Below are 27,388 nucleotides of genomic sequence, written 5' to 3'. Positions count from 1 at the left end.
CTTAAAGCGCTCCAGTGGCTCATCATTGCTTTCAGAATAAAGACCCAAACCCTTATGAAGGCAAAGAAGCATCCCTCCCCATGAAAAGTCTGGATACCTGCTCTACCTCCTATTTTGACATCCCACCAAAGTCCGCTCCAGCCATGTTGTATCCCTTGCTGTTCCTTAAAGGGGTTCTGTTCTCTCTCATCTTTAGGGCTTCACCGTCACTACCCTCAGAGCCTGTAGTCCGCTTTCCCTACTCCTCTTTATCTTAAAAACTCATCCTTCAGAAGTCCGTCCAATTATTATCTTTTTGTGTGTGTGAAGTCTTCTCTGACACTGCAAGGCTAGCTTAAGTGCCCCTCTTGTGAGTTCTTTTAACACTTAGCACACTGTGTTGCACCTTATTCTTTACTTGTCTCTCTTTTCCACAAGACTGCTAATTTCTCGAGGACAGAGACTGATTCTTAGTCATCACTGCAGCCTCAGCACCTAACGCAGCACCTGGCACACAACAGGCATTCGATAAATATTTCTGCATAAACCATCTCATGAGAGAAACAGGTACTAAATAAAGATTTCTTGCCTAACTAGCCTCTCCCGTTTTCCTCTCCTATCGTATAGCTTCTTTAATGGATTTTTAAAAAGTGAGATTCTAGGTGATGGGATTATAGGTATATTATGTTATTCTTTATGTTTCTATTCATATATTCTACATGTATTCTATATAGAATTAAATAGAATTCTATATCAGATGATCTGTTTTATTGTCGTAGAGCAAAAATATCAAATTCATGTAATGAGACTTAGGAAAATATTCCTCTTGGGCTATGCTGTATAGTGATTGCAGGAACTCATGTATGATGGGGTTCAGAGTGAACTACCAGTGGACCAGGGCCACAACCTCTAACTCCCAAGTTATGGTGGGTAGAGACTGACAACACTGTCTCCTTTCAGAGGAGAACTTGAGGGGTGAACAGGGTCAGTGACTCAGCTGAGGCTACGCATCAGTCTCCTAATTTCCAGTCCTATACTCTTTCCACTGTATCATAGAGACAAAAACAAAAAGACCTTCTTTGTCCTAGCAAGACTTAGCTATAAAAATTTAGGGAGCCTTTTGAGCACATACTTCTGCTCAGAATACAAAGGATGGGAGAGTTCTAAAATGATTGTGAACCTTCCATGTCTAGAATTTAATGAAATAACACTAGTTCCTAATTCTCTTTAATTTCATTTAATTACTAGAGCTTAGGAAGGGAGTAAAATTTGCATAATATTTGTTTCTGGCCATCTGCTCCATTCAGAACCTTGGAACTAGACAACATTTTCTGGAAGGTCTATTGTGGGGAGGGAGTAGGCTGAGTACCTAGCATCTGAGAAAATACATAGCCAGTTTCAGGTGTCCTTTCTGGAATTCTAACCGTTCTCAAAGTATTTCAGTTTCAATTTCAAATTCCTATTCAGTCTTCACCTTATTGGTTTAGATTTTGTCACAATCAGATACTTTATGTTAATTTGGCCCCCAACAGGATTTGTTAATAATCTCAGATTTATATGGTGGTTAGAGCTGCATGCTAAACAGAAATCACATATCATAATGTGGGGGAATTCAGTTCTGCAAAACTCCGTGGAGAACAGATTTTTAAAAAATAGGCACAATTCTACATTTTTAAAGTTTGTGTTAAGATTGCCCTAAAATGACTTATTTACCTCCACACAGGATCCACGTTAAAAAAAAATCATTTGACCCGCAGAAGTAGAGATGTTAGGAGAAAATGAGTAAAGAAATAACACATTTAGGAAGGTGAAAATGTACAAGTAATGACCCATTTTGGCCCAGCCCCAAATCTTTAAGGAGCCGACACCTTGTTCCATCTTCTATTTTCCCCCTTACTTCCAGCCAACTAGATTTCATTTGTAAATGTCTCGGGCTCCATTCGACCGGGAAAAAGCAGCGGCGCAGCGCTATACCCACTGACTGATGACGTGTGCTCTCTCCACACAGAGACACTTGGCATGGAATGAGGGACAGTGCCTGGCACGTAGTAGGTCAGCCTAAGACACTAAAACATTCCTATGTGTGTGAGTCTGGAAGGAAGGGGCAGGGCAGGGATGGTCGGATTCCCCGCTCCTTCGTTACCCAAGTCTCCGGTGCGGAGGCCAGCGTCGCTGGACAGGAGCCTGCCGCTCTTCGCGGGGGAGCGCCACCCCGGCCCAGCGCACGCGATGATGCACGTGGAAAGGCTCAGCACACTGCACGCGCTCTGCCAACCGAGGCGACAGGGCCCCATCTTCTCCCGGCGAATTTTTGACCTCGAACCGCACGCGCACCTCGCTGCTTCCCGCTCCGGCCGCGGCTCGGGGTCCCGCAAGCCCTCCGCGAGGCGCCCGCACGGGCCGCGGGGCTGGCGGCGGCGTGGGCGGGGCTTGGCTGCGGGGAAATGACGTCGCCGCCCCCGCGCGCTCCGCGGGCCGCGCGCCCTGGTAACGGCGGCTCGGCGGCTCCCGCGTCCCGCTCGGAGTCCCCGCCTCCTCCCGCAGCAGCCCGCCCCGTCTCCTGCTCCCTCCGCAGCCCCCGCTGCGGCCGGCTCGCTGGGGCCCTGGTGCCCGGTGGGAGCGGGAGCTGCGGGCCGCGCTGCCCACGACGCCTCTGCCAGGCGCGCTGAAGGGCCGGCGACAGCGGGCCGGACCCCGGGCATCTGCCCCGCGTCGGTGTCGCCTGCGGCCTCGGGCCGGCGGGGCCGCCCGGTCCCTGGACGGGGGTGACCAGGGGGTCGCGGGCGGGCGGGCAGACGCCTGCAGCCGCGGCTGTTGGACGCCGGGTGTCAGGTCGGGAAGCGGCCGGCCGGGCTTTTGCCTGCCAGACGTCGTTGCTCCGCGGGCCGCCCCCGCGCGCTGGGACAGGTGTCCCGGCCGGGGTCTGTCGGGAAGATGGCGACCCCGGGGATGAGCTGGCAGCAGCACTATTACGGCGGCTCGGCGGCCGGGGCGGCCAAATTCGCGCCCTCACCGGCCGCCGCGCAGCAGGCGGGGCACAGCCTGGACTACAGCCAGGACCTGCACCTGAAAATGAGCAAGAAAATCGCCCAGCTCACCAAGGTAAGGGCGCGGCCGCGGGGTCCCTGCCTGCGTCCCCCGGCTCGCTTGCCTGGCCGGGAGCCTGCGCGCCCTGCGCCCGTGCGCGCTGAAGGGGGTTGTTCTAGGGAAGCAACAGCCGGAGACTTAGCTCCAAGAACCCTTCAAACTTCGGGGGACACCGGCGACGTTAATTTCCACTTGCCCGCTCCACGGCACGGCTCGGGTTATGGGACTTGCGCCCCGCTGCCCTTTAGGGGTAAGCCTGCACAGAACAAATTAGTATCTACTTCCTTTATTGCACAATAACTAAATCCCTTTAGTTTTGCTCTCCTACGTGTGCCGAGGCTCCACGAGGCGTTACACTACAGTGCTGTATGAAGTACAGTACCGTGTTTACCCAGCATGACCCGGAATCTTCGGAAGTGAGCAGTACCTTTGATTGACTGTCTCGTTAAGGGGTGAATAAACCTTCTGAGCAATGTAGGAGGGTAAAACATACCTTGCGTGCCAGTTTGGGGGTTTAATGAGTCATTCCTCCTCCTGACAAAATGTCAAACAAGGCTTATTAGGTCAATCATGTGCCTGCATTTAGTTGTGTTCCAATCTATCCCCAGATAATTTTCAAAAAGCAAATAGCTTGCAAATTTGGCCAACTGTCGTTTCGGATGGTACTTGGATGGTGAGCTTTTTTCTAGTTTAGTAAACGTTGATAATGAGAAAGAGCTTGTATCTCTGTGAAGCAAGAGCAGCTCAGATGGGTTATATTGCTCCGTTTAGATATCCAGAGCCATCTTTCTGTACCCATTAAGTAAGAAGTGATTCATGGTTTCTGGAAGTGAGTAGAGGTGACAGACCTTAATGGTTTAAGCTGAGTCAGCTAACCACTTGTTCAGAGTGTTGGTAGCAGAAGAGAGGTGGGGGTTTACTCCCAGATAGCCTCTCAGGTCGGAGTCTTTCAACACCAAAATTCTCGTTATATAATTTCATTACGAGTTGGCACTTTTGAGAGTAAAGTAAGACACAGTGGGAAGAGAGGAAGGAAATGGGATGCAAGGGGGTAAAAAGATTTTGGTGGAGATATGTGGTTGAAGATAGAAAGAAAAATTAACATGAAAGGACTGAAGAATTGAGGGAGCAATGCGAGAACAGAGGAGAAGCTGTGAGTGCATGATGGGAGACTCAGCCGGGCAGGCAAGGCAGCAGTTTGGGAAGCTCTGTTTTTGTTTTATGCCAGCGCTGTTTTTGGAGGTTGCTATGGGTCCAGTTTTTACTGTTTCCTCTTGTGACAGAGGGTCCCCAAATTCAGAGAAAGGAAGATCCAAGAAGGCACTCAGTAGTATACCATCAGAGCATTTATACATTGGGAACTAAAAGCCAGGCTTCCTAAAACCGTGTTTGTTCTCCAGAATGCTGATGTCCAGAATGAAGCCCATCAGTATATATTTATTCTGATTTTCTTTTCTGCCGTGTCCAGAACATCTGTCCTTCTTATTTTAGATTGTAACCCTTTGGAGTGCTTCTAAGTAATAGAAGCACTCAGAAAGTTGGTAGTGAAACTGTGTACAGTTTAATAAAAAAAATTTATCGTCTCTTCAGAGAACTACTTTTCCTTTTATTTTTGCTTTTTCAATTTTCTGTTCTTGTGTCAGGAAAAGAAAAGAAAAATGCAGCACAGCTGTTCCAGGTGGGAGTAGAGGGAAGTGGCTGTCATTTTGTCTTCACATTCCCACCTCGAACCTACTGAGACAGGAGGCTGTCCCCACGCCTGTGCTCTCATCACGGCTTTGAGGGCTGCACCTACTCCTGCCTGAGCGTCACTTGGACTCTCTGATTCAGTGTTTATAGTTACAGTCTTTAAACACTCGTGCCACCCCCTCTGCCAAGTGCCTCAGACATGTGATCCCTCATACTAGGGTTTCGCAACCTCGGCATTATTGTTATTTGGGACTGGATAATTCCTGGTTGGGAACCAGGGAGTGGAGGGGCTGTTCTGTGCATTATAGGATGTGTTTAGCAGCATCCCTGGTGCTGCCTGTTAGATTCCAGCAGCACCCCAGCACACACACACAGTTGTGACAATAAACATGTCTCCAGACATTGCCAAATGTTTCCAGGGTTGGGGTGGGGGAGTCATCCCAGGTGAAATATCTAGAGTTTCTCCCACCCCAGTCTCTTGCCTTTATTACTAAGATAAGGCCTGAGAATGAAACAATGTGCTGGTAGGACTCTGGTGCAGCCAACACCCTTCAGTTTCTGAAACTTGCAAGACCATCTGCCTCCCTTATATGCCATTTAGAAACTGTCAGATTTTACAGTCACATACACTTCTTGTAAATACTTTACCGTAAGGATGACATCATGAGTAAGATATTGACTGTTAGAAACTTTACTGGTATCTGCCATTGGAATTTTAACTCATGAAGAGTTCATTAATAAATTCACAAAGGCAGAGGTACGTTAATGGAACTATGGTGGGGACTTGACAGGAGCTTACATTTCAAAATTAGACATTATAGAGATAACCATTAAAATAGGATTTTATTTCTTTTGGAATGAGTCAGTAGAACTAACTCTTCAGTGTTATAGTTAGCATGGTGCGGGAATCTGACATAGTGTCTTGAGTTACAACTCCTGCTCTGCCACTAACTAGTGGTATGACCCTGAGTGAGTCATTAATCACTGAGCCTCAGTTTCTTAATCTTTAAAATAGGGGCGCTTTAAAATAGGGATGCTGTCTCTAGGATAGCAGACTCTTAATTCAGGCTGTCACTGAAAAGAGATATTATATGCCAACAAACAAAGTATTAGTAAAATACTAGATAATTCATTTTTTAAATGCTCCTCTCCTTTTAAAATAAACTGTTCGGTATTTAATAGCGTTATGTGATAATGCATTTCGTTGGAGGGTTTTCTACTAAACTCTTTAAAAATGTATACAGTAATTTTTCTTTTGAATATCAGACTTCAAATTTTTCACATTTGTTCTGTATTATAGTACTATATGGAAAATACGGTATGCATTTTTCAGAGATTTGGCTGGCTATGCGAGGATAAAGAAGAAGGTAAGCTATATTATAATTTTGCACATAGGAAGAGTCCGTATATTTTTAACTGACTAAAAGGCAGTCTTGCTGGAGCTGTATTTGTTCAGACTCTGTTTCCTAAGAACCTCCCATTGCAGCCGTCTCATGGAAGAGCAGCAGTTCTTGAGCACCTTGTCTGTGAGGGGCACTTTGCTAAGTGTCAGAGATACAGCGGGAGCAAGAGACAGGCTCTGCCCTTTAAAGTGAGTATTATTTAGGTTAGTTGTGTCGAATTTTAAGAATTACTGTTAGATTCGTGAGTCACATTGTGGCAAATTTCTGGCATTGTTAATGGCTGAACCATCTCAGGATAGGCAGAGAAGCTGGGTGGGTTGAGTTATGTTTTATAAGATCACATTTGTGTACTTCCCTACTCTCCACTGTGTTGACTGTTTAGTGCATTTGGTTGAAAAGCAGGACTTGTGGGATGTAATTATAAAACAGCTTTATTTTTCTCACTCACTGTCTTTTTTGGTTTACTCTGTGAGATAGGCTCATCCTCTGCCCATGGATAAACTTGACTTTTCAGGTTGCTTTTTGATAAGGCAAGTTGTCCTTCAGTAACTAAGTTGCGGAAGTCTCAGTTTGATTATTAAAATGTCCAGTATCAATAAATAAAGACCCTAAACCAAACCTGAATTAAGGATGAAGCTTCACCCCTATGCCCACTCCCCTGCTCTGCCTGCTGCATGGGGGAAGCCAGTAATCGGGGACTAGGCATCATTGGCTTTTTTCTTCTGACTTGGCTTTTCTACCTCTGCCTTGTCTTGCCAGTCCTCATTTCTGACCCCCTCTCCCCCCAGGCTGGACAAGGAAGAAGGGAAGAGAGGAAAGGTGAGCTGCACACTTGACTCGATTAGTGCCGGTGCTGTAGCTTCAGTGCTGTTGTAGACTTGGCAGACGTTTAAAGCTCGTTCTTTCACTTGTGGATCCTCCACCTTCCACTTCAGTTGCTTGAGATTCCTGACCTGAAGCAGCTTGACAGTCAGAATGCATCTGTATTCTGGCTGGTTGCTTACTCCTTCCTCAGCCTCTTGGATCTGGCAGAACCTTCATGTTCACTTTGCTGAGTGAGGTCTATTCAAGCTCCAGGTAACCTTCGTAGATGGACTCGGGTGACCCACCCCAGCTTTCTCTGTCTCTGTCCCATAGGACCTTCACTGGTCCCTAGGAAACACTCATTCTTTGTCCAGACAGACTCTGGAAATGGTCCCAATTCAGCCATATCTCTTTTGCTCTCACATGCCTCTTCATCCAGCAATTCTCATCCTTTAGATTTTCCAGGGATGAATCAGGTGCCAGTTCAGTATGTTCTTTAAAGTGCTTGAGACACGTATCAGGCTCTTCAAGTCTTCCCATCAGAGTCTGTTCCCCTGGGCTTCAGGTGAGGAACACGCATGCCCCTCTACCCTCCCCCTCAAAGGCAAGGAAGGGCACTTGTTCCTGTAGCTCTTTCCAAGGAAACCTCCTCCACACACCCCTCTGCAGTCCCTTTGTGGCTTCTCTCACTAGTGTTGGGGAGAGGAGGTGACACACCTCAACAATCTTCTCTGTAGACTGCCTCTTTTGGAAATTTTAAAAATATTCTGACACCTTCTTTGGAATGTCGATTGTCTTTGGTTCTCAATAGAAACTTCCCTTTTAATATCCTGTTATATTGGCTGCTCATCCCTTGCCTCTTTAGTTGATTGCACTTTTGATACAATTCAGGCCAGCTGTTGCTTACAGACATAACTAGGATAAGGTAAGGTTTAATGTTCCAAAGAGCGGGAATAGTTTCTCTGTGTTCTCCGTGCTTAGCATCGAGTCCTTCTTAAAAGTCTTCTTTAACACCCAGCCGATGTCCCTCCTCCCGGAAAACTGCCCTGAGCAACCTAGGCCTTATTAGGTTTCCCTTACTCTGAACTACATTACTGTAACATTTATTGTCTTATTTGATATTTAATAATACAGATTTGCAAAATAATGTTTATTGTGTTTATAAATGTATCTTGTTTATCTACTTTGACTGTAAGTTCCTCAGCTGCAGAGAGTGTATCTTATATTTCATGTAACCTTAATGTGAATGCTTTATACATAGTATAAAACCTTAATAAATGTTTATTGAAGATGATGATGATGGGGGTGGTGGTGATGATGCTGTACCAAGTAATTTTGTTATATAGTAGAAAAAGTCTATAAATATTTCTGAGGAATTTTATTTGCTATTCTAGGCTAATGCTAGATCATTTCACCTGCATTAAATTACTTATTAATATCTAAATATTTATTGGTTTCTCCTTAAACTGATTCCAAAAGCTATATTATTTCATAGTATGCTTATTTTTGATGCAAAAATAAAAATATAAAGTACTCTGTCTGAAATATAGATATTTGTTATTTCAAAAGGTAGGTAATTGATGTACCAGATTCTTAGCAAATAAAAAAGTAGTCTTATGATCAGTTATTTAATACTAACTCTGCCTGTACTATATCCAAAACCAGAATGTGTTTATATAATACCAAAACCAGTGAAAGTTTCAAACATTCCTGTTTTCTGCACATTAAAGACAACTGATTTTTTACTAGTTGGTTTGTTTGAAATACCTAGATACTGTTTCATAATGATGTTCAGTTTTGGTTATGACTTGTTTCAGCTTGGCACAGGCCACATCCAGCATCCTTTTTCTTCCTTTGTTACATTGCAGCTTTGACATTCTACTATATGGTAGCTTGGATGTCATCTTTTAGTCATAGTTGAGTGGTTTGAATTAATTTCTTGTATTTACTAATGGGCACAAAAGCATGATATACTATTTATCAATTGTCCAAAAACTGATAAAGGGACTGCCTTTAGCGTTAAAAGGTTTAGAGTTGGAAGAAACTATAAATTCTGGCCTGACCCTCTCATTTTATAGATGTGGAATTTGAGGGCCCAAAGTCATTTGAAGATTACACAGCTTGTCACTGGCAGAACCTGAATAGGAGCTCAGGTCTCTGGAGTGGTCTAGGAGAGGTACAGCTGTACTAACAGGTCCCTTTGCTATGTCCGCCTTCTTTCTAACTGGTGCTGCCCATTCAGTTCCTAAGAAGCCACAGAACTGGTGGTGGTGGCTTTTTCCTGATGTTGGAACCATGTTTTGCTTACCTCCTGAATCACAGACTTTTGATGAGTGTGAACCAGCGTGCCTCTCCCATACACTGTTGAACAATCTCTGGACTTACAGGTTGTACAATTTGTGACTGTGGCTTTGGCAAATTTGTAACAGAGCTATTTTTTTGTCTTCCCAGATAAATGTCATAATATTTTCATGTTTTTATTGACAGCTTTAGTCTTTAGACTTAAAAAATTTTTTAATTACTTCAGTTTGGAGACTGTCATACTTGGTGTCAAAGTTATTACTGTGTGGTTATTTTAAATGTTTTTCCTTTGCCTGCCTGTTTCTTAACTGGATTGTTGCTTAGGCCTCATTCCTGGAGGTAGTAAGTTGGAAATTTTCCAGTTTTTCTCCCCCCATCCCTCTCTCTGTGTTGTTTGTTTGTTTAGGAAAATCTTTGGTGTCTTCTAATTGCCAGTCTCTTAAAAAGTGGTATAAAGGATAAAGGTTCAGTTAAATGTGATTGAAGACATCTGTTTATTTTAGTTGAGTTAATAAAAAAATTCCTATACTTTCATTCTTAAAATTATGAATATTTCTGAAAATAGTGTGTCTCTTAAATTTGAGATGAGGATGTAGAGTAGCCTGGATCTGTAAAGCCTGTTAACTTCTGAATGACACAAAGAAGTAGTGGGGGTGAGGAGGAGAGGTAACATACTGATAGTCTGCTCTTTCAGTTTATCTTATGGGACTTAAAAAATGTCTTATCTGTGGGCATTCAAATAAAATCGAATATTATGCCATGAAATGGGATTGATGTGAACAATGGAAATTCATAATGCCACACTTGTTTTAGGATAGAAACCGCAGAAAGTTTCTATCCTGCAGACCACTTATGAGTGACAAGGACATTGAGTCTGTCAGAATTGGTGTCCCCCAGCCCTTTTTGGAGATAAATACCTGAAGAGAGGTGGGAGACAATTGATAACTGAACTCAGGATCTTTTTTTTTGTAAATGAAAACAATGTTATAAATGGTAGTTGGATGTGGAGGAAATATTACTATCAAATTTATATTTTATAGCGAGGGGTGGAGCAAAATGGCAGGGTGAGCTGACCCGGGATTCTCTCCCCTCCAAAATACAACAAAGGATTGGAAAAACTGAATTTCAGAGAATAAATCTAATGCCAACACGTTAGAGACCTACAATACCAAGAAGGCGGAGATCATAACCTTGCTTACACCCTCGGAGGCGCTGGAACGGTGGGAGAGAACATCGCTCCCTCCCCTAGAGTCTGGGATCTGCTGCACAGGTCGGGAAGGAGCGGGGGAGGGACCGCACGACCGGGGGATCATCCAGGACTCCTGCCACTGATTCAGTGGAAACCCGCTGACGGGGGAAAGCTTCTGTGCATGGGGACCCCATAAACCCAGGGCCTCGGGAGACCAGAGAACAGAACTGATCTAAACCCAGACCGCGCAAGAGAATAGTAGCCCCTCCCACCTGGCAAAGCCAGTGGGCGCAGCCATCTTGCCCAAAGGCAGAGAGCTCATAACACGTGGCTCTCGACCCCCATCTAGTGGCGACAGGCTGTAATTGCAACTGAATTCTACCACCATGCGAAAAAACCGCTCCTCTACTATCCAGCAATTTATAAAAACCCCAGACCAGAAGGAAAACAATAAAAACACAGAATTAAGTCCTGAGGACTTGGAATTAGGTAAACTAAGTGATAATGAGTTCAAAGCAGCTATAATCAAAGCACTCAATGAGGTAAAGAGAAAGATAGAGAAATAAGCCAAGTTCTGGAGTTACTTCACAAAAGAGATTGAAATCATAAAGAAGAATCAAACAGAATTACTAGAGGTGAAAAACACAGTGGACCAGATAAAACAGAATACGGATTCCCTGAATGCTTGTGTAGACACCATAGAAGAGAAAATTAACATAATTGAAGATAGACAGGCTGAATGGCTGCAGACGGAGGAAGAAAGAGAACTAAGAATTAAAAAAAAATGAGGAAAATCTCCGAGAGATAGTGGATTCAATGAGGAGTAAGAACATAAGGATCATAGGAATTCCCGAGAACATGGAAAAGGAAAATGGAGCAGAAAGTGTGCTTAATGAAATTATTGAAGAGAACTTCCCAAATCTAGGGATTGACGGAGAAATGTGTGTGGAGGAAGTTTTCAGATCTCCTAGATTTGTCAATGTAAAAAGACCTACTGCAAGGCACATAGTAGTAAAATTGGCAATAAGGAAAGATAAGGAAAGAATACTCAGGGAAGTAAGAAAAAACAAGAGAATAACCTATAAAGGAGCCCCTATCAGACTGTCAGCAGATTTCTCTACAGAAACCTTACAAGCTAGGAGAGAATGGAATGACATATTCAAAGCTTTAAAAGAAAACAATTTTCAGCCAAGAATACTCTATCCAGCAAGAATTTCCTTCATATATGAGGGAGAAATTAAATCTTTTCCAGACAAAAGTTAAGGGAATTTGTAACTAAAACCCCTCCACTACAAGAAATCCTCAAGAAGGCTCTCATACCTGAAAAAAGAAAAAAGGGAGAAAGGGGTCACAGTCCACAGACTAGGGAGACCGATGGATAGAACCAGAACAGGATAGCAAATATTCAACTATAGCATTAGGGTGAAGGTAAGGAAACTACCAAAGCAAGGATGATCTTATCACTCTAACTACAAATTCATAACATGAGTTGGAATAAGAAATGAAAATAACTATTTAGGAGGGGAAGAGCAAAGGGTCTAAATCAGTATTGGTCAAGTAAGTAAGAGACCACCAGAAAATAGACTATATTATACACGAGATTCTAAATACAAACTTCAAGGTAGACACTAAAATAAAATACAGAACAGAGTCACAAATCATAAATAAGGAAAAATCTAAGAAACCCAGCATAAGAAATTGCAGTATTAAATGGGTAGTCTAAAGCACACAGGAAAAGAAACACAGGAAAACAAGATAATGAGTGACAGATTGACAGCATTAAGTCCACATGCATCAATAATCACTCTCAATGTGAACGGATTGAACTCTCCAATAAAAAGACACAGAGAGGCAAGATGGATTAAAGAACAAGATCCAACAATTTGTTGCCTCCAAAAAACACACCTCAGCCCCAAGGACAAACACAGACTCAGGGTGAAGGGGTGGAGGACAATACTTCAAGCTAATAGCCAGGAGAAAAAGGCAGGTGTTGCAATTCTTATATCAGACCAAATGGATTTCAAAATAAGACAGGTAAAGAGAGACACAGAGGGACAATATATAATGATCAAAGGGACACTTCATCAAGAAGAAATAATGCTTATAAATATCTATGCACCCAACACAGGAGCACCAAGATTCATAAAGCAACTATTAACAGACCTAAAGGAAGATGTTAAAAACAACACAATAATAGTAGGGGACCTCAACACCCCACTCACATCAATGGACAGATCATCCAGACAGAAAATCAACAAGGAAATAGTGGAGCTGAATGAAAAACTAAAACAATTGGACTTAATAGACATATGTAGATCACTTCACCCTAAAAGAGCTGAATACACGTTCTTCTCAAGTGCGCATGGAACACTCTCAAGGATAGACCATATGTTGGGAAACAAGGCAAGCCTCTACAAATTTAAAAAAGTTGAAATAATAACAAGCATCTTCTCAGATCATAGTGCTATAAGGTTAGAAATTAATTACAAGAAAAAAGCTGAAAAAGGCACAAAGATGTGGAGACTAAACAACACACTACTGAACAAGCAATGGATCATTGAAGAAATTAAAGAAGAAATAAAAAAATACCTGGAAACAGATGAAAATGATAGCATGTCATACCAACTCATATGGGATACAGCAAAAGCTGTATTAAGAGGAAAATTCATTGCAATACAGGCACATCTTAACAAACAAGAAAAATCCCAAATAAGCAATCTTAAAGTACACGTAACTGAACTAGAGAAAAAAGAACAAAGAAAGCCCAAAGTCAGCAGGAGAGAAATAATAAAAATAAGAGCAGAAATAAATACTATTGAAACGAAAAAGGCAGTAGAAAGGAAGAATGAAACAAAGAGCTGGTTTTTTGAGAAGATAAATAAAATTGACAAACCCTAGCCAGACTTACAAAGAAAAGAAGAGAGAAAGCTCAAATAAACAAAATCAGAAATGAAAGAGGAGAAATAACAACAGACTCTGCAGGAATACAACAGATTCTAAGAGAATACTATGAAAAACTATATGCCAACAGAATGGATAACCTAGAGGAAATGGATAAATTCTTGGACTCCTACAATCTCCCAAAGCTCACTCAAGAAGAGGCAGACAGTTTGAACCAATCACAAGGAAAGAGATTGAAACAGCAATCAAAAGCATCCCAAAGAATACAACCTCAGGACCAGACGGCTTTCCTGGGGAATTCTACCAAACTTTCAGAGAGGATTTAATACCTATCCTTTTCAAGCTATTCCAAAAAATTAGGGAAGATGGAACACTTCCTAACACATTCTATGAGGCCAACATCACGCTGATACCAAAACCTGACAAGGACACCACGAAAAAAGAGAACTACAGACCAATATCACTGATGAACATAGATGCAAAAATTCTCAACAAAATTTTGCCAACCAGAATTCAGCAATTCATCAAAAGGCTCATACATCAGGATCAGGTGGGATTCATACCAGGGACTCAGGGATGGTTCAGCATCCGCAAATCAATCGACGTGATACACCACATCAACAAACTGAGGAATAAAAACCACATTATCATTTCAATAAATGCAGAGAAGGCATTTGACAAGATCCAACAGCCATTTATGATAAAAACTCTGAACAAAATGGGCATAGAAGGAAACTACCTCAACATAATAAAGGCCATATACGACAAACCCATAGCCAACATCATACTCAATGGGCAAAAACTGAACGCCATACCCCTGAAAACAGGAACGAGACAGGGATGCCCTCTATCAGCACTCTTATTTAACATAGTAGTGGAGGTCCTGGCCAGAGCAATCAGGCAAGAAAAAGGAATAAAAGGAATCCATATAGGGAGGGAAGAAGTGAAACTCTCGCTGTTTGCAGACGACATGATCTTATATATAGAAAACCCTGAAGAATCTATTGGAAAACTCTTAGAAGTAATCAACAACTACAGCAAAGTTGCAGGGTACAAAATCAATTTGCATAAATCAGTAGCATTTCTATACTCCAATAATGAACTAACAGAAAAAAGAACTCAAGAACACAATATCATTCACAATCGCAACAAAAAGAATAAAATACCTTGGGGTAAATTTAACTAAGGAAGTGAAGGACCTATCTAATGAAAATTACAAGGCCTTTCTGAGAGAATTGGATGATGACATAAGGAGATGGAAAGACATTCCATGTACATGGATTGGAAGAATAAGCATAGTTAAAGTGTCCATTCCACCTAAAGCAATCTACAGATTCAACGCCATCCCAATCAGAATCCCAATGACATTCTTTACAGAATTAGAACAAAGAATCCTAAAATTCGTATGGGGCAACAAAGGACCCCGAATTGCTAAAGCAATCCTGAGGAAAAAGAACAAAACAGGAGGCATCACAATCCCTGACTTCAAAACATACTACAAAGCTACAGTAATCAAAACAGCATGGTACTGGTACAAAAACAGGTGCACAGATCAATGGAACAGAATTGAAAGCCAAGAAATAAAACCACACATCTATGGACAGCTTATCTTTGACAAAGGAGCTGAGGGCATACAATGGAGAAAAGAAAGTCTTTTCAACAAGTGGTGCTGGGAAAACTGGAAAGCCACATGTAAAAGAATTAAAATTGACCATTCTTTTTCACCATTCACCAAAATAAACTCAAAATGGATCACAGACCTAAAGGTGAGACCTGAAACCATAAGGCTTCTGGAAGAAAACGTAGGCAGTACACTCTTTGACATCAGTATTAAAAGGATCTTTTCAGACACTCGGAGAAGGGAAACAATAGAAAGAATTAACAAATGGGACTTCATCAGACTAAAGAGCTTCTTCAAGGCAAATGAAAACAGGATTGAAACAAAAAAACAACCCACTAACTGGGAAAAAATATTTGCAAGTCATATATCTGACAAAGGGTTAATCTCCATAATATATAAAGAACTCTCACAACTCAACAACAAAAAATCAAACAACCCAATCAAAAAAATGGGCTGGAGACATGAACAGACATTTCTCCAAAGAAGATATACGGATGGCCAATAGGCACATGAAAAGATGCTCATCATCGCTGATCATCGGGGAAATGCAAATCAAAACTACACTAAGATATCACCTTACACCCATTAGAATGACAAAAATATCTAAAACTAATAGTAACAAGTGTTGGAGAGGTTGTGGAGAAAAAGGAACCCTCATACACTGCTGGTGGGAATGCAAACTGGTGCAGCCACTATGGAAAACAGTATGGAGATTCCTGAAAAAATGAAAAATAGAACTACCATACGATCCAGCCATCCCACTACTGGGTATTTATCCAAAGAGCTTGAAGTTAGCGATCCCAAAAGTCCCATGCACCCCAATGTTCATTGCAGCATTATTTACAATAACCAAGACGTGGAAGCAACCTAAGTGCCCATCAACAGACGAATGGATAAAGAAGATGTGGTACATATATACAATGGAATACTACTCAGCTGCAAAACAGAACAAAATCATTCCATTTGCAGTAACATGGATGGACCTTGAGGGAATTATGTTAAGTGAAATAAGCCAGCTAGAGAAGGATAATCTGTGTATGACTCCACTCATGTGAGGAATTTAAAATTATGGACTAAGAACAGTTTAGTGGATACCAGGGGAAAGGTGGGGTCTGGGGTGGGCACAAAGGGTGAAGTGGTGCACCTACAACACGAATGACAAACATTAATGTACAACTGAAATTTCGCGAGATTGTAACCTATCATTAAGTCAATAAAAAAAATTTTACAATAAAAAAAAATTTATATTTTATATTTCAAGTGTGATCTGAGCCATAGAGGCTTTTTTAGATTGACCTGGGAACTTAATGATGCTTTAAAATATTATTGGAAAATAGTCCCTGACTGCCAGTCAGTTAATATATAAAAATGATTGTGGGAAACACCAATCTTTGCAGGTTGTAGATTGCTAGTTATAGTCAGTATCTTGGTGTACTTAACATTTGAGACCAAAGCAGATATTTTAGAAAATATACCTTTTTGAATGAACTGTGGTTTTTTTTATTGAAGTGTAATTGACATACAATATTCTGTTAGTTTCAAGGGTACATCGTGGTAGTTCGATATTTATATATATTACAAAATGATCACCACAATAAGCCCAGTAACCGTCTGTCACCATACAAGGGGGGATTTTTATCTTTTGTTAAAATTATTTTATTGAGGCCATATTGGCTTATAACATTGTGTACATTTCAGGTGTACATTATTATATTTCAGTTTCCCTATAGACTGCATCGTCTTCACCACCAGTAGTGTGGTTTTAATCTGTCAGCATACATATGTGCCCCTTTACTCCTTTCACTCCTCCCTGACCCCTTTCCCCTCTGGTAACCACCAATCTGTTTTCTTTATCTATATGTTTGTTTATCTTCCACATATGAGTGCAGTCATGTAGTGTTTGTCTTCATCTGGTTTATTTCTCTTAGCATCATACCCTCAAGGTCCATCCATGTTGTTGCAAATGGCATGGTTTTGTCTTTTTTAAGGGCTGACTAGTATTCTGTTGTACATATATACCACATTTTCTTTATCTATTCATCCATTGATGGGCACTTGGGTTGCTCCCAAATCTTGGCTTTTGTGAATAATGCTGTGATGAACATCTTGTTGCATAAATCTTTTTGAATTATGATTTCATGTTCTTTGGATAAATACCCAGTAGTGGGATAGCTGGGTCATATGGTATTTCTATTTTTAGTTTTTTGAGAAATTTCCATACTGTTTTCCATAGTGGCTGCACCAGTTTGCATTTTCACCAGCAGTGTATGAGGGTTCTCTCTTCTCCACATCGTCTCCAACACTTGTTATTTCTTGTCTTGTTAATTATAGCCATTCTGACAGGGGTGAAGTGATATCTCATTGTAGTTTTGATTTGCATTTCCTTAATAATTAGTGATGGTGAACATCTTTTCATGTGCCTGTTGGCCATCTCTGTATCTTCTTTGGAAAAATATTTATTCATATCCTCTGCCCATTTTCTGATTGGGTTCATTTTTTGTTGTTAGTTGTACAAGTTCTTTATATATTTTGGAAATTAACCCCTTGTCAGATAGATAATCTGCAAATATTTTCTCCCGGTTGGTGGGTTGCCTTTTCATTTTGTTGATGGTTTCCTTTGCCTTGCAGAAGCTTTTTGGTCTGTAGTCCCATTTGTTTATTTTTTCTTTTGTTTCCCTTGCCTGAGTAGACATGGTACTTAAAAAGATACTGCTAAGACCAATGTCAAAGAGTGTACTGCCTATGTTTTCTTCTAGGAGTTTTATGATTTCAGGTCTTACATTCAAGTCTTTGATCCATTTTGAGTTAATTTTTATGTATGGTCTTAGATAATGGTCTACTTTCTTTCTTTTGCATGTGGCTGTCCAGTTTTCCCAGAATCATTTATTGAAAAGACTTTCTTTTCTCCATTGTATATTCTTGGCTCCTTGTCAAAAATTAGCTATATATAGATGTGTGATTTTATTTCTGGACTTTAAATTCTGTTCCATTGATCTGTGTGTCTGGGTTTTTTTGCCAGTACCATGCTGTCTTGATTACTGTAGCTTTGTAGTATATTTTGAATTCAGAGAGTGTGATACCTCCAGCTTTGTTCTTTTTTCTCAGGATTGCTTTGGCTATTTGAGGTCTTTTGTTGTTCCGTATAAATTTTAGGATCCTTTGTTCTGTTTCTGTGAAGAATGTCATTGGGATTCTGATTGGGATTGTATTGAATCTACAGGTTGCTTTAGGTAATAATGGACGTTTTAACTATGTTTATTCTTTCAATCCATGAGCATGAAATAACTTTCCATTTCTTTATGTCTTTGATTTCTTTCAATAATGTATTATAGTTTTCAGTGTAGAGGTCTTTCATCTCTTGGGTTAAATTGATTCCTAGATATTTTGTTCTTTTGTTGTGATCGTAAATGGGGTTGTGTTTTTGATTTCTCTTTCTGCTAGTTCATTGCTAGTGTATAGAAGTATAATGGACTTTGTATGTTAATTTTGTGCAACTCTGCTGTATTCATTAATTATTTCTAATAGTTTTTTGGTGGATTCTTTAGGGTTTTCTATATATAGAGTCATGTCATCTGCAAATAGTGACAGTTTTACTTCTTTCTTTCCAATTTAAATCCCTTTTATTTCTTTTTCTTCACTAATTGTTCTGGTTAAAACTTCCAGTACTGTATTGAATAAGAGTAGCTAGAGTGGGCACCCTTGTCTTCGTGCTGTTCTCAGTTTTTCACCATTGAAAATGATGCTGGCTGTGTGTTTGTCATATATGGCCTTTATTATGTTGAGGTGCTTTCCTTCTATACCCATTTTATTGAGAGTTTTTTTTTTTATCATAAATGAATGTTGGATCTTGTCAAATCCTTCTCTGCATCTATTGAGATGATCATGTGATTTTTATTCTTCATTTTGTTAATGTGTCATCTCACATTGATTGATTCGTGGGCATAGAACCATTCCTGCATCCCTGGAATAAATTCCACTTGATCGTGGGGTATAATGATCCTTTTAATGCATTGTTGTATTTGATTTGCTAATATTTTGTTGAGGATTTTTGCATCTATGTTCATCAGCGATATTGGCATGTAAATTTCCTTTTTTGTGTTGTCCTTGCCTGGTTTTGGTATCAGGGCAATGTTGGCCTCATACAATGAGTTAGGAAGCATTCTGTCCTCTTCAATTTTTCGAAAGAGTTTGAGAAGAATAGGTATTGAATATTATTTGAATGTTTGGTAGAATTTACCAGAGAAGCTGTCTGGTCATGGACTTTTTGTGTGTGTGTGTGAGGAAGATTGGCTCTGAGCTAACATCTGTTGCCAGTCTTCCTCTGTGAGCTCACTAATTCTCTCTTCCATATGGTCTGCTCTATTTTTAATGCTTTATACATTACTTTTTATCTCATTAATTGTGTTCTTCATCTCCAGAATTTCTGTTTTGCTTTTTTTAGAGTTGCAATCTCTTTGGTGAAGTACTCCTTCTGTTTGTTAATTTATTCCTGAGCTCATTGATTTGTCTTTCTGAGTTTTTTTGTAACTCATTGAGTTTCTTTATGACAGCTATTTGAATTCTCTGTCAGTTAGGTTGTAGTCTTCTGTGATTTAATGTTTGGTTCTGGAGAGTTGTCATCCTCTTTCTGTTCTGCCTTGTTACTGTAGCTCTTCATGGTACTTCATGAGTTGATGCTCTGCCAGGGCATTTGTGGTAGTAACCACCCTTATTATTTGGCTGTTTTGGTTCTGAGTTCCTTCTGGTTGTTTTTGAGAGCCTGAACTTCACTCTCCACTGCCTCTCTTAGAGGCATCATCAGTGCCTTCCTGTGTCACTTCTGCCTCTGAGTTTACTGGTACCTTGCTGCATATGATGTTGTTGCTGCTGGGGTCACCAGACTGCAAACACTTCTGCTTCCAGCGTTGCCTGGGTCTTGTGTTCCTCCACAAACTCAGATGCTGCTGCTCAATTGTTGCTGCTCCCCCCTTGTCTGGGGTTGCTGGTTCCACTGCTGCAAGGGATGCTGGGTTCATGATTGTCACTATTGCTGTCAGGGACCCAGGGACTTGTATGCAGCCCCTGCTGCTGGTGGGCTGTGCTGCCACTGGTGGCTGAGTCACCAGTTCTGCTCTGGTTCCTGAAGCCTCTGGTCTAAGGTTCCACCTGCCACTGCTGGAGGGGAGCAGGGCCCAAGCAGGGAGAGGTTGTTGTTACTGCTCACTGTTCAGCCTCTGGTCTCTGGCAGTGCCTGGTGTGTTTTGAAAACTCAGGTCAGGGCACCCTGCCCTAGCTGGAAAAATCTGAGTTTTTTACTGTCCCCACTGTTGAAAAAACCTGGCCTCTTCTCAGGGTGGGCCTAGCATGCTAGATCTGCCGGGAGATGGGCAGGGAGCAAGCTGCACCTATTTTTTCTGCCCCTACGCTATGTCTGCTTGCAGTTGTTTGAGCCACGGCACCAGCTTGCATTTGCACAAGCCGCCTGCTGTTTTCACCTTGCTTGCAGTCATGCGAGCTGAAGCACCTGCTGTTTCTGCTCTGCTTGCAGGTGCATGCGTTGGCATGAGAATCTTTACCCTGGATCATGCTGCCAGGAGAGTGGGAGGGGGCTGATCCTCTAGTTCCACTGCCTCCCGGGGATCCAGTCCACTTACCTTCAGATGTATAGGTGCATGAATCTTATGTGTGTCCTGTTGTGCTGTGTAGGGAATCCTCTGTTGGTGAATGCTTGTCCAGTTGGTTGTAACACAGAGGGGAGAGACAAAGGGAATAACTCATTCCAGTAAGTCACTCATAATGCTGACATCTTAGAAAATAAACCTTGTGTTCTTAGTTTTCTATTGAACTACAGCAGTGAGTACTATCATTTGTAGGCTTCAAACTTGTTTCCTTTATTCTTACATCTTTCTTGCCTACCAAAACTTTTAACAAGAATGTATAAAAAGTAGTGAGGTTGAATATGTAAATTTTTTGTCCTATGTTTTTTACTACTGTCATTTTGAGATATAAAGGGAGGTTGAAACTACCAAAGGACCTATAGTGGATGGAAGAACAAAATAAATGATCAGCCATAATACTTGGGTCTTGGATATTTTAGACTCAGCTACCATATGCCACCTCATTTATTATAAAAGAGATAGTATTTTTAACGACTTTTAAAAGTTACTAATTTATATGTCCTTATTTATATGTACCATCTCTGTTCTGAGGTTTCAGAAGGTTTGAAAATGAAAATTTGGTTCATAAAGTATATTCCTAATGTTTAAATTATCAATAAAATTTTATTGATTTTTTATTTTTATTTAATTTATCAATTTTATTGATAATTTTAGTAAAATATTAAGATAAATCCCTATTTGTTTGAAATTGTTGGAGAATGAGTTATTTTAGTTAACTAGAAGGTTACCATAGGGATTAATAGTATTCTACCTTCCAAAATAATATACTTACATTTAAACCATACCATTCATAAATTACACGGAATCTTTTCTTACCTCCAGAGCATTGTTACGATCATCAGGATATGCACAGGAGATTAGGCCAAACCTACACCAATCTCATGGCAAATTCTGAAATTTTATTTCTGAATAAATTCTTTTACTTCTTTTTTTATTTGCCATGTCTCTCTCTCTTTTATAAAATGAAGTGCAAAGTTTGAGTATGCACAAATTCTAGACATTGACTTTCTGGTTGGGGAGATTTAGTTTATTCTGCTGAATGTGTGTCTGTGTGCTCACAGGTGTTTGCATTTTTCATCCTGTTCCTCCTGAAGCACAGTCTTAAGAGAGTCTCATTTCTTTCAGGAAAATTTTCATAACCAAAGTACTAAACAGTATTCCATGCTTATTCTTAGGTGTTTTGTCTAGTGAAATACTATATAAACAAAATACGTGTAATTTTGAGGGGAAGTTGTTTGTGTGTGTTTAATATAATAGTCTACTCATAGTAGCAAAAGAAGATACACTTAAATATGACTAAAACAGAGCATATTGATCCATATGGTTGGTAAACTTTTATTGAATGCTTAGTCTATAGAAGATATTGTGCTAGGCACTATTAATTATTTAATACTATTAATTTACTGTTCCATTTTGAGACTATATATTTTTCTCATTTTTTCCAGTAGACTTTTGAAAAAATGTGACCAGAGTAAAGTAGGTGAACATTCTAATTAACAGATTAATTTAATCTGACAAATTTTAAATGTTTAATTATGGGCAACTTTTTCTGTTTGATTTTTCTGTTTTGGGTAGAATTTATATATCCTGTTTTCTTAGATAAACTATGCTAGTGCCTTCCAACTTCTTTTATAAGGTTTTTAGGAATAAAGAATAATGTTGACATAGTCTCTGGTTACAAATCTCTGTAACATATTTGTCCAGGGGGTAAAGGGAAATTTCAGTCTTCTGAAACCCAGGAGTTAATGGATCTGTGTAGGTTTAGGTCTCTCATGGGCAGGTCTGGGCAACCACAGTCCCAAAGCGATACGGCCCAGTGAGGCAGCAGTGCCATCATACAGTCAGAGGGGTGGTTCAGTGGGTTAGACCCCAGTTTGAATTTCAGCTTCACCAATTACTAGTGTGTGACCTTTAGTGTTTTAACCTCTCAGAGCCTCAGTCTCCTTGTCTGTAAAATGAGAATAACAAAGCCCATCTTATAGAGTTATTGTAAAGATTAAATGAGATAATCTGTGTAGGAGAGGTGGTGAATACATGTGCATTTCTACCCACTCTCCAGGCCCCTCCCCCTTGGTTCAGCCTCTGCTGACATAGTCTCTAACAATTAAGTATGTTTTTTAAAGATTTTATTTTTTTTTAAAGATTTTATTTTTTTCCTTTTTCTCCCCAAAGCCCCCCGGTACATAGTTGTATATTCTTCGTTGTGGGTCCTTCTAGTTGTGGCATGTGGGACGCCGCCTCAGCATGGTTTGATGAGCAGTGCCATGTCCGCGCCCAGGATTCGAACCAATGAAACACTGGGCCGCTTGCAGCAGAGCGCGCGAACCCAACCACTCGGCCATGGGGCCAGCCCCTAAGTATGTTTTTGTATATATTGTCTCTTCTGATGGAGATATGGTCTACATCATTAGGGACCACAACTCTTAAAAGTAAAGGTTGAACAGCAAATAAAATGCAGTCGTTTCTCCTTCTTTGAGTCAATTCTGTTCTAGCGGAATACAGGATTATGTTCCTGAAACCCTTTGGTCACGTTTTCATCAACCGATCAATACATAACCTTGTTTTAGGTGTTTAGTGACACCTTATTTAATACATATTGTTGATTCATCAACAGTGAACTCACGGCCAACAGCACTGTAACTCACTGTGAGTGTTAAATTTTGAGGTTACATATCAATTTCAGCAAGTAGGTGAATTTGGACATATGTAGTCCGTGAATAATGAGGATCCACTGTATCTAAAAATGGATGCAGAACTTTGCGTTCATTTTGTTTAGCCCCTGCTTGGGTTGTCAGGGGCCTGTGTGACTATGACTCTTATTACCACCCTAAACACCCTCACACAAGTGTGACTTTGACTCTTATTATCTCCCTAAACACCATCAGATGAGAGGAGTGGGAGGGATCGTGGGGGCGGGAATAGTCATCTTTTGTATGAGTTGCCAGTCACCTGGCAGCCACCCTACAATCATAAACATGGGATAAAATTACAGTCAGATTCTCTCCTTGTATGTAAATTATCATCTTCATAATCTGAACTTGACTCTACCACATTGCCGTAGGTCAGAAAAAGGAATCAAATGTATAAATTATTCCGTGCCCTAGGTTAGGAAAAGGAATAAAATGTATAAATTATTCCATGGCATAGAAAGAAATCTTTAAAAATATAATCTTGACTTATTTTAATTTAATTAAAATAAAGTCTTATTTTTTATGTTCATTATTTGCTTAAAGTATGTTTGCAGCTACCTCCTTCCCAGTAAGACTGTCATTGTGGGAGTTGGTTTTGTTAAAAGCCTTTGTCTAGGTACCTAAAGATAACTAGAAATCTTATACCCCCCGAGGCTACAGCACATTTGGTTGGATGTTTCTGGATTAACTTTATGCAACATACAGAAAACTTTTAAAAAACAATTTATTCAAATATAGAATGTCTTTGACAGATAATTAGTCTTACTGGTTTCTATCCTAACATAAACCTTCCTTAAATGACCCAGAAGAATGTATACTTTCAATGTTGTTAATCGTGCAGTATGTTCATATCTGTGCACACTTTGTCCCAATCCCCTGGTGATTATCAGAAGATAACTGGTGTAAAAGGAGCCCAGACAAGAGCACTCTATGGTTGTAAAGGAATTCGCAAAGTTAACTGGCCTAGAAAAAAAATAAGAATTTGATCTGAAGCATGGCCTGGCACTTTAGTATTGCTCTCTCTAGGACCCTACACATCTTTCACCTTCAGTTCTGAGTCACCCTTGCTATTTGTTTTCTCTGTTTCTATTTATGGATTGTGGAGGACTGCTAGAGAAAATTATGGGACTGGCTGTGGCAGAATAATCCCCCCAAGACGTCCACGCTCCTAATGCCTGGAGTCTGTGAATATGTTGCCTTACGTTTGCGGATATGGTGAAGTTACAGATCTTGAGATGGAGAGATTATCCTTGATTACCTGAATGGGGCAGTGTAATCACAGGGATCCTTCCGAGTGAAAGAGGGAGAGTCAATGTCAGAGTGATGGGATGTGGGAAGGACTTGACCAGACATTGCTGGTTTCTGAAGTTGGAAGGGACCAAGAGCTAAGGAATGCAGCTGGCCTCTAGAAGCTGGAAAAGGCAAAGAAATGAAGTCTCCCCAAGAGCCTCCAGATTGTAGCCCAAACTCTTTTTAGACTTCTCATCTCAAGAATTATAAGATTAATAAATTTGTGTTGCTTTAAGCCACTAACTTTGTGATAAATTGTTATGGTAGCAACAGGAAACAAATGCATGGACTTATATGGTTCTCTACAACATCATGTAATCCAGTTTTATCTGATCACTCAGTATTCCTGCACTGTCTCTGAATTGTCCACAGTTGTTTCCTCTCTTCTTTCTGTTTATACACTGTGTAGATAAGCTACTTTCTATTTTACTAAAACTACCAAGACTATCAAGCTTAAGTTGCTTGTCTACAAAGATTATAGGGTCATTCATTCCTTGACAGAACTTTCTACTGGTCCTGCCACCTTGACTCTTGAGTATATGCTGTGTCTCTCTGTCTTAAATAGATCACTTGACAGGGACAGATGGGAATTAAGGAAACTAATTGGGAATCTCCAGTAATATAGTATTGGTGAGAATTATGAGGGCATGCATTAGGACTATGGTGGCTGAAAGAGAGTGGAGATTTGAGAAACCTCAAATCTGAGGGGCAGATTCAAGAAACATTTTGGAGATAAACTTGTCAAGACTCTGTGACAGTTCATTGTAGGGAAGATTGAGAATAACAGGTCTCTGTCACATAATGGGTACTCAAATATTGGTTAAATGAATGGTAAGTAAATGGATTTTAATGTTAACTGAGATAGACATATAGGAAGGACATCTATTGTTGTGTAACAGAATACTCCCAAATTTAACATCTTAAAACAACAAACATTTATTATCTCACACAATTTCTGAGGTTCAGGAATCCAGGTGTCACTTAGCTGGGAGGTTCTAGCTCAGGGCTTTTTGTGAGGCTGCAGTTAAGCTGAAGACTTGACTGGGGCTGGAGGCTCCACTTTTGAGTTCACTTATATGGCTGTTAGTGGGAGACTTTCATTCTTCTCCACTTGGGCTTCTCCATGGCAAGTAATTCAAGAGGGTTGAGGGGGGAGAGAGAGACCAAGATAGAAGCTTACGGTATTTTCATAACATAATCTTAGAGTGACTGACATATCATCATCTTTGCTGTGTTCTCTTGGTTACACAGGCCAACCATGGTATAAATGAGGAGGTGACTACACAAAGATTGACTACCAGGAGACAGAGGTCTTTGGGGGCCATTTTGGAGGCTGGTTACCCCAGGTGAGAAGCAGAATTGATAGGAGAGATATAATGAGCTCACAGAGTTTGAGATGGCTACATATATCCAGGTATCAGAAGTATTTAGCAAACATTTGGATCTGTATCTTAAAGCAAAGGGAGAGACCAATACCAGAAATAGAAATTTTAAAGTTGTTAGTATATACATAGTTATGAAACTTACGAGTGGGGGCCAGCCCCATGGCCTAGTGGTTAAAGTTGGATATGCTCTGCTTGGGTGGCCCAGGTTCACAGGTTCAGATCCTGGGTGCAAACCTATACTACTCATCAGCCATGCTGTGGCGGCGACCCACACACAAAATAGAGGAAGATTGGCAACAGATGTTAGCTCAGGACCAGTCTTCCTCCCCCACCCAAAAAAAATCATGAGTGGTTGGGGCCTTAAGCAGAGTAGGGAACATTTAAAATAGTTGCTGGGGGAGGGAGGAGAAAATAACTGACCAGAGACAAGCGAAAGGATCAGTAAGACGTGAGGTTGTCCCAAGAGCAAATTAGATGTGATGTTTGTTATCAATTTGAATGCTTCACAGTTTTCTGCAAAGTCTTATGCAGTCCTGTGGAGTGGACCATTGTTCACCAAATGGAGGAGAGAAGGGATGTTAAAGGATTAATCCAGGGTCTGAGTTTTGCCTGATAGGTGTAGCAGAAGAACTGGGGTTTAAGAGAGTTAAAGAGCTGCGGTAGAGAGTAGTTCAGTTAATCTGCCGTTAGTTATGTGCTGCATAGGGAAGGAGGTGAGGATGGAGCTAATAGATTAAGGAAATTTTAGGAATTGAGAAGACCACTGGTGTGTATATAGATAATGCTCAGAGACTGAGGGATGACAGCAAGGAGTTGGAGCATGAGAGGGGACTGTATTAAGACTTATGAGGTGGAATAAGTTTTAACAAGGGTACAGTCTTGAGAATGTTTATAAGGGACTGAATGTTATTAGAGTTAGGAATCCCAAAGAACTATAAATCTGGTTCACGCATCTTTAAAATCTCCAAAGATAGAGGCAGAGTTGGAATAGAAGGGAAATTTGTGAGTTCCAGGCCTAAATCTACACTGAATGTGGGCTGTAATTTGGAGGCTGGTTTGTTACTGTGATGAGGCAGGTTGAGTGATAAAACTAAGTAACAGGACAAGTCATAAAGCAGGAGGTGTTTTTCATTATGGGTGAAAAAGAGTGACTTGGAACAATCACAGTATGTTTTTAAGCAACCGTTACATGCTGTTTTCTTACGATATTTAATTCTCACCATAGCCCCATGAGGCTGATGTTAGACTTCCTGAGGGAGCTGAGTATTAAAGGGGCTAAATGACTTGCTCTAGGCCGTGCTGCTAGAAGAGCTGGGATGTGAACTGGGATTTGTCTGACTGGGCCATGTGGCCCTTTGTAGAAGGCAGCACTGGGTGTCTGGGTGAATGCCC

General features: G+C 40.7%; 1 protein-coding gene across 11 annotated transcripts in view; it reads left to right on the top strand.

Annotated features, from left to right (window-relative positions):
* The first annotated feature begins 2,595 nt into the window (after positions 1–2,595).
* Positions 2,596–27,388, top strand: part of FAM184A (family with sequence similarity 184 member A) — a 133,384-nt gene continuing 108,591 nt past the window's right edge. For 7 of the 11 annotated variants that reach the window (XR_011497701.1, XM_070496384.1, XM_070496382.1 and 4 more), the window contains exon 1: positions 2,768–3,081. Coding sequence is in view for 9 of the 11 variants with exons in the window: in XM_070496384.1 (XP_070352485.1) it covers positions 2,914–3,081 (168 nt within the window). In the remaining 2 variants the exon portion in view is untranslated. Of the gene's footprint in view, positions 3,082–27,388 lie in introns of all 11 variants that reach the window. The other 4 variants (XR_011497702.1, XM_070496387.1, XM_070496383.1 and 1 more) reach the window with 1 other exon arrangement.

The sequence above is a fragment of the Equus asinus genome, chromosome 24 (assembly GCF_041296235.1).
Source record: "Equus asinus isolate D_3611 breed Donkey chromosome 24, EquAss-T2T_v2, whole genome shotgun sequence".
NCBI lineage: Eukaryota > Metazoa > Chordata > Mammalia > Perissodactyla > Equidae > Equus > Equus asinus.
Note: the sequence above shows the minus strand (reverse complement) of the source record. Positions and strands in the feature narration are given on the sequence as shown.